The sequence below is a fragment of the Chiloscyllium plagiosum genome, unplaced genomic scaffold (assembly GCF_004010195.1).
Source record: "Chiloscyllium plagiosum isolate BGI_BamShark_2017 unplaced genomic scaffold, ASM401019v2 scaf_6434, whole genome shotgun sequence".
In the NCBI taxonomy this organism is placed as follows: Eukaryota; Metazoa; Chordata; class Chondrichthyes; order Orectolobiformes; family Hemiscylliidae; genus Chiloscyllium; species Chiloscyllium plagiosum.
The window spans coordinates 1-6,858 of record NW_025213075.1 but is presented as its reverse complement, the minus strand read 5'-3'; the positions used below and the strand labels follow the sequence as shown (position 1 = coordinate 6,858).

General features: G+C 40.7%; 1 protein-coding gene across 3 annotated transcripts; it reads left to right on the top strand.

Moving 5' to 3' along the window:
- Positions 1-318: 318 nt before the first annotated feature.
- On the top strand, positions 319-5,430 carry LOC122547534 (cyclic AMP-responsive element-binding protein 3-like protein 3). 3 transcript variants are annotated; one of them, XM_043686152.1, is made up of 3 exons: positions 319-447; positions 3,522-3,653; positions 5,098-5,430. In XM_043686152.1, exons 2-3 carry the CDS (start codon positions 3,522-3,524, stop codon positions 5,413-5,415), a joined length of 450 nt encoding a protein of 149 aa, XP_043542087.1. In that variant the 5' UTR covers positions 319-447; the 3' UTR covers positions 5,416-5,430. The 3 variants fall into 3 exon arrangements, with proteins under 3 accessions (XP_043542087.1, XP_043542086.1, XP_043542088.1); XM_043686151.1 differs by having other exon boundaries at positions 321-459; XM_043686153.1 differs by lacking the exon at positions 319-447 and adding an exon at positions 503-903.
- The last annotated feature ends 1,428 nt before the right edge of the window (positions 5,431-6,858 follow it).

The following is a 6,858-nucleotide window of genomic DNA, read 5'->3' as shown; positions in this document are numbered from 1 at the left end:
TCACTGGACCCGAAACATTAATTCTGGTATCTCTGCACAGATACTGACAGACCTGCTGAGTTTCTCTAGCAATTTTGATTTTGTTATTCAATGCTTCGTTGTACCCCTCGGAATTTCCCGGACCTCCTGTTTAGAGATGAAGAAAACAGGTTGATTGATTGATGTCTTCCACAGCTTATCCGCAAATGGAAACTCACGCTATGCAAAACCAATGAGAGTCGAAGAGAGGCGGGATTTCCAGTGATGGTGCAAAGCTGCAGGAAGCGACTGGATGGATGTGCTGCGAGCTGTAGTTCTCTGGCCCGGGGATGATCTCCGGAAGTGAGCAGAGGGAGGGTGTAAGGAACTACAGCATCCAGGGAGCTGCTGCAGCGCCCGCAGTTCCGGTGACTTGATGTCATTTTTGCCTTGTTGGAATCTACTATCGGAGAGAAACATCGGCTGCCGGTGAGGAATAGGGTAAGACAGCAGCCTGAGAGGGGCACAGACCATAGGGGAAGGAAAGAGCAATTCGGGAGGGGGAAGGACAGAATAACCCGGGGAAAATCTTCAGAGTGTGCCGGTATCTGTCTGTATTGGGAAATGTAGCGAATTGTCCTCACTGGGGCAGCAAGTGGCAACGGGGTGTCATTCACTTGGTTCGCTTTTTTTTACTGTAAACAAATCGAAGTGTGTCATCTTTTCACTGGGCTGTGAAGACGCGCAGAGGTTAATTGTGTTACAATCCCTTTCCATTTTACCGATCACATAAACAGTTCTTGGTCATTTCAAGTTGATCTTCCTGCAGCAGATTGTAGTGTTCGTTCCAGGAAGTACTCCTGCTCTAAATCTAAAAGCAATGGAATAATAAATCTCTTCCTTATTTCAAGGATATTGTAATCCGCCGCGTGTGTCGTTTTGAAAGTAAGTTTTCGTGTTAATTTGCTAAACGCAGTGAAAGGCGCTGGTATGAATGTAGCTTTGAAATACTTGCGCACTTATGGATGTCAATATCTTTTTTCATCGACTTGTAACATCTATATTACACATTGCTTTACATCCGGTTAAAGAAACGAAAAGGAGTGCCACTGATTGCTGCCTTTGAAGACATTATTATTTTTTCAGCAATAATTAAGATTTAGATGTACGTTTGCATCCCAGTGCTGGTTTGGGACCTATTCATTGAAATACCATTGTCAAAATAGTAGATGATTCAATTGAACACAAACTTAGAAATTGCTGCAAAAGCTCAGCAGGTCTGGCAGCATCACCCTCCTCATTCCTGAAGAAGGGCTTATGCCCGAAACGTCGATTCTCCTTCTCCTTTGATGCTGCCTGACCTGCAGTGCTTTTCCAGCAACACATTGTTAAGCTCTGACCTCCAGCATCTGCAGTCCTCACTTCCTCTCAGTGGAGAGAAGTCAGAGTTAAGAAGTTTTTAGGTTGAGTCACCTTTCCTTGAACTTAGAACGTTTGTCCATCCCTTAATATTTTATTTTCTGCACCCTGTCTTCCTGTTTGTGCACTGGATACTGTACTGTTTGAGGGATATAATTCTGCCTTCTGATTGAAGTTCAATTTCAGCAATCCCATCACGGCTGTTTAAAAAAAACTGTACTGATCTATTTTGTTACTTTAGAATTTGTAAATTAAGATGATTGTCTGCAGATTAAATCGTGACATTTAGATAAACTTGTGTAGCAATAAAGTTATTCCTGAAGAAGGGTTATGCCTGAAATGTCAATTCTCCTGCTCTGTTGATGCTGCCAGACCTGCTGCGCTTTTCCAGCAACACATTTTTAAGCTCTGTTCTCCAGCATCTGCAGTCCTCACTTTCTCCTAGCAATAAAGTTAGCATTTTATTAAAAAGAAGACACGCTTTGGAATTTTTTTCTAATAATAATGCTTAGTCAAACTTTACAATCAAATCCTTCCCATAGTGGCTTCCATTTGTAAAGGTACTTCCTGTAACAATCACCGAACAGCACCTCTTAATGGAAGTATGACAACAAGCAAAATTGCCCATGCAATAGTCCTTTATTTCTGCTAATTAATAATCCAGTTCAAACCGAACAGCTTCCTCCTCCTTTTACTCCCTGCGGTCCTACTTGGACATGGAAGAGCCTGGAATTCACTGCTTGGAAATGTGGTGAAGGCAGGTTCAATTGAGGCATTCGAGAGCGTTATTTCTGTTTCTATTTAAACAATCATCCATACGTTTCTTGCCTGACACAGAATCACTGATACAGCCACCAACAGAAATGGCATTGCCTGCTATCTCCAGCAAATTTATTTGTCATTCAAACTGCAGCAAAAGATTTGCAGTGAGTTGAGAATGACAGCAGCTGGAGCTTGGAGCAAGCTTGTCTCCCACTGAAAAAAGTTTTCAGGCAGCTCACCCGCTCATGTGTGTAACCACAGCTGTTCAGCTTCAAGAAAGTTTGTCAAATTTCTTATTTATATGAATCATTTTGTGATTGGGAATACTCACTTCTGACAGGGGAACGCCATTTGGTTTCTATGTCATCACTTGCAAAAATAGATGTTTATCTGCTTTCTAATATGCAGCAATGTCATTGTAGGTAAAAGTTAGCTTATAAAGTGTAGGAATTTCCTCTGGAAGCAAAACTGGGTTGCAGCAAGTGCCATCTGAGGTGATAGTTGTACACTAGGATCTGTGTATATCTGTATAAATACATTTCACACAACACAGAATCACATGTGTCACAGTGCACCGGGAGGATATTCAGCCCATTGTGTCTGCACTTCTCCAAAAGAGCTTCATGACTTAATGCCATTCCCTAGCCTTTTCCTTATATATTTGCACATTGGATGATTAATTAAATAAAAACAAAAAACAATTCCCTCGAGTTGAACCTGCCTCCTCCACGTTTCCAAGCCATGCATTCTAGATGTGAACCACTCGTATGAAATTTTTTTTTTATCCCTCTCCCCACATTTGATTCTTTTATAAATCATTTTAAATCAGTGCTATCTCTCGTTCTTGATCCTTTTACGAGCAGGAACAGTTTCTATTCAGTCCTTATGATTTTGAGAACTTCTACTATGTTCCCTCTTTGCCTCCTTCTTTCTGTGGAGAACAATACCAATGTCTCCAATCTGTATAGAGTCATACAACACAGAAACAGACCCTTTGGTCCACCGCATCCATGCCGAACTCAGTCCCAAACCAAACTAGACCCACCTCAACTAAAATTTCTCACTTCTGGAATTGTTCTAGTAAATCTTTTCTGTGCTGTCTCCAATGTGTTCACATTCACCTACTAGGATGACACCGATAACTGTACACAAATCCCCAAGTGTCTTCTCCAAGTTCAGTATCATCTCCTTGCTCTGTACCATATGCCCCTATTAATAAAGCTTGTACTGTGCATTTCTAATTAACCTAGTTCTTAATTAGATAGCTGAATCTTTGTGATACTCATATATCATAGATCTTAAAGTTCTACTATAATGAATTACTACTCTGGCCTGCATTCAGAAAAGTTTCTTCTTAAAGTATATATTTCTTCTCTCCGTAGATGTCTCTTATTGATGACCTTGATAATGAGTTGCTGCAGTTGCTGTTTCGGCAGCAGTCTGGATCACCTCCAGATGAGGAATTTGGTGATGGGACCAATTTCATGATGGACTGGGGACTGGGTGAGCATGATGTAAGTGATTTTTTTTCTCCCTTGCCTCTTCACCTGATGTGATTTAGTTCTAAAAGATATTGGTTAGGCTGCTTTTGGAATACTGCATTCAATTCTGGTCTCCCTGCTATAGGAAATATGTTGTGAAACTTGAAAGGGTTCAGTAAAGATTTACAAGGATATTGCCAGGATTGAAGGGTTTGACCTGTAGGCTGTGGCTATTTTCCCAGGAGCATCGGAGACTGAGGGGTGACCTTACAGAGGTTTATAAAATCATGAGGTGGATGGGGTGAGTAACCAAGGTTTTTTTCTCCATGATAGGGGAGTCCGAAACTAGAGAGCATAGGTTTAAGATGAGACGAGAAAGATTTAAAAGACACCTAAGGGGCAGCTTTTTCATGTAGAAGGTGGTGCGTGTATGGAATGAGCTGCCAGAGGAAGTGAGGGAGGCTGGTTCAATTGCAACATTTAAGAGGCATCTGCATACATATATGAATAGGAAGGGTTTAGAGTGATATGGGCCAAATGCTGGCAAATGGGACTAGATTAGTTTAAAGTATCTGGTTGTCAGGGGCAAATTGGACTAAAGAATCTGTTTCCTTGCTGTACACCACCCTGACTCTTTGACATTTGGATAAGTACATGAATAAAAAGGGTTTGGAGGGACGTGGGTCAAATGCAGGCAGGTGGGACTAGTTTAGTTTGGGATTATGATTGGCAGGGAATGGTTGGACAGAAAGGCCTGTTTCCATGCTGTACGACTCTGTGATACTATACCAAATGCTGGTTTTTCTGTAGTACCTGCAGTCTGTATCATTATTGAATGTAGCTAAAGATTCCCAACATCCCAGAGCTACTGAGATTGTAGTAATCAAACTAGCATGCTAACTCAACCTAAAACCTAACCTGGAGCCTTCTAAACAGAACAGTGTTCTACCATACACAGTGGCACATTTATCTACTCTGTATTCAAGCTAATAATCACAATTGAATTAATTCCACGTATTGTAGTCAAGCAAAGGCAATTTATTTTGGAATGAAACAAGTATTAACCAGTATGTGAGATTGCTATCCATGCATTGCCATAAGAGGCTTTAAGCCTGCTAAAAAGCCATTCTGCATCTCCTATTTCCAAAATGGCTCCTTGAAAAGAAATGGGAAAGCTGTTGGGAGACCATTGACAGCATTTATATCTATTATCAGACATTGGAGCACTGGGATGGTTAGCGCTCTCAACTTGCCTCAGTCATGGTAGGACTTTGCAAAACCACAATATTCAAGCTTTAAAGTTTAAATTATACAAATGATTTCATAGAATTGTAAAACCCCCAAAGTGCAGAAAGAGGCCATTCAGTCATCGAGTTTCTTTCTCTCCTCACCTAGTCCAAATAATATGTTAGTATTTCTCCATGTTCTGCCACATGATATTATTATTGGTACATGTTTGCTTTCCCTATATTTGCAGATACTAAATGACCATGACACTGAAGATTTCTTCAACTCCATCATCGGTTCTTTTGAGGATGAGGCCAACACAATATCCTGGTCTCCATTAGATAGTGACAGTGGAATATCAGAAGACAACAATAACAATTGCACTCACGAAGATAGTCCGTCAAGCAGTGATGTTCCACTGACTGATAGCCCGTCATTTTCTGAAGTTGTACATTCTGACCATAACTATTCACTTCATCAGGACTCACAGACTGAAGTCAATTGTTTGCTTAGCGTAAGGACTGAGAATCCTTCAACGGAAACTGACATCTCAATTGATTTAGGTTAGTGTTAAGAAGAGATTTTCTTATATTGTCAGTACTTAACTGCACATGGGTATGAGCTGCATTATGTTCATGGCATCCAGGGACATACATCAATGTGGTGAGTGGGTTGACCTAATGCTGCTTAAACCAATTATCTAACTATTCCTTTAATGCAGCTGATATTCCCCATAATTATTCAATGTGAAAACAACTTCCACATTCTGAGTAAAAGAGTTCCTAAATGCCTTATTATTTTTATTAATTGCCATCTTATAATCTTGGGGCTTAGTTTTGACTTAAATATGCTAAAACTATCTTCTCTATGTCTAGTTTAGATCACCCTTCAAATATTTCCAAATTGTTCTATGCTTTGTGCTCAGATATCATCTTTGCAATTTTTCTTACAATTTGCTAAGATTGGCAGGCATGTATCTTAGAGTCATAGAGATGTACAGCACGGAAACAGACCCTTTGGTCCAACTCATCCATACTGACCAGCTATCCTAAACCTAATCTGGAACCATTTGCCAGCATTTGGCCCATATCCCTCTAAACCCCTCCTATTCATATACCTTTGGTCCCTTTTATATCTTTTCCCTCTCACCCTAAACCTATGCCCTGTAGTTCTGGAATCCCCCACCCCAGGGAAAAGACCTTATCTATTCATTCTATCCCTTCAATTATAAGGTTAGAAGTGGGATCATTCACTGGTGATTGTTCAGTGTTCAACACCATTTGCAACTTCTCAGCAAGACTGGGACGATGTTCAGGCTTCAGCTGATCAGTGCCAAGTTATGCTTGTGTTACACAAGTATCAGGCAATGATCTTCTCCAATAAAATAATCTAAATCTCCCATTGAGATTCAATGGCATTGCCATCACTGAATTTGCCAGTCAACACCCTAGAGTTTGACCAGAAACTGAACTGGATGAGCCATATAAATAATACATCCAAAAGAGCTGTTCAAAGGATAGGAATCCTGTGGTGAGTAACACATATCCTGAATCCCCAAATCCTGTCCATCATCGAGGTGACAAATATCAGGAGTGATGGAATATTTCCCACTTTCCTGAATAGCCACAGCTTCAACAATAGTCAAGAAATTCACTTCAATCCAGTACAAAACAGTCGGTTTGCTTGTCACACCATCCACCAATGTAACTATTCCCTTCTTCCGCCACTGATACACAGCAGCAGTGTATACTATATAAAAGAAGCACAGCAACAACTCTCAAGGGTTATTTTGATAATACTTTCCAAACCCATGACTTCTACATTCTAGAAGGCAGCAGTTGCAGGGCAACACCATAATCTGCAAGTTCCCTTCCATGTCACACACCATCCTGATGTGAAACAATATCACTCCACCTTCACTACCACTGGGCCAAAATCCTAAACTCCCTCCTTAACAGCATTGTGCATGCATCAACACCAACAGCAGTTCCAGAAAGCAGCTCACGGCCAC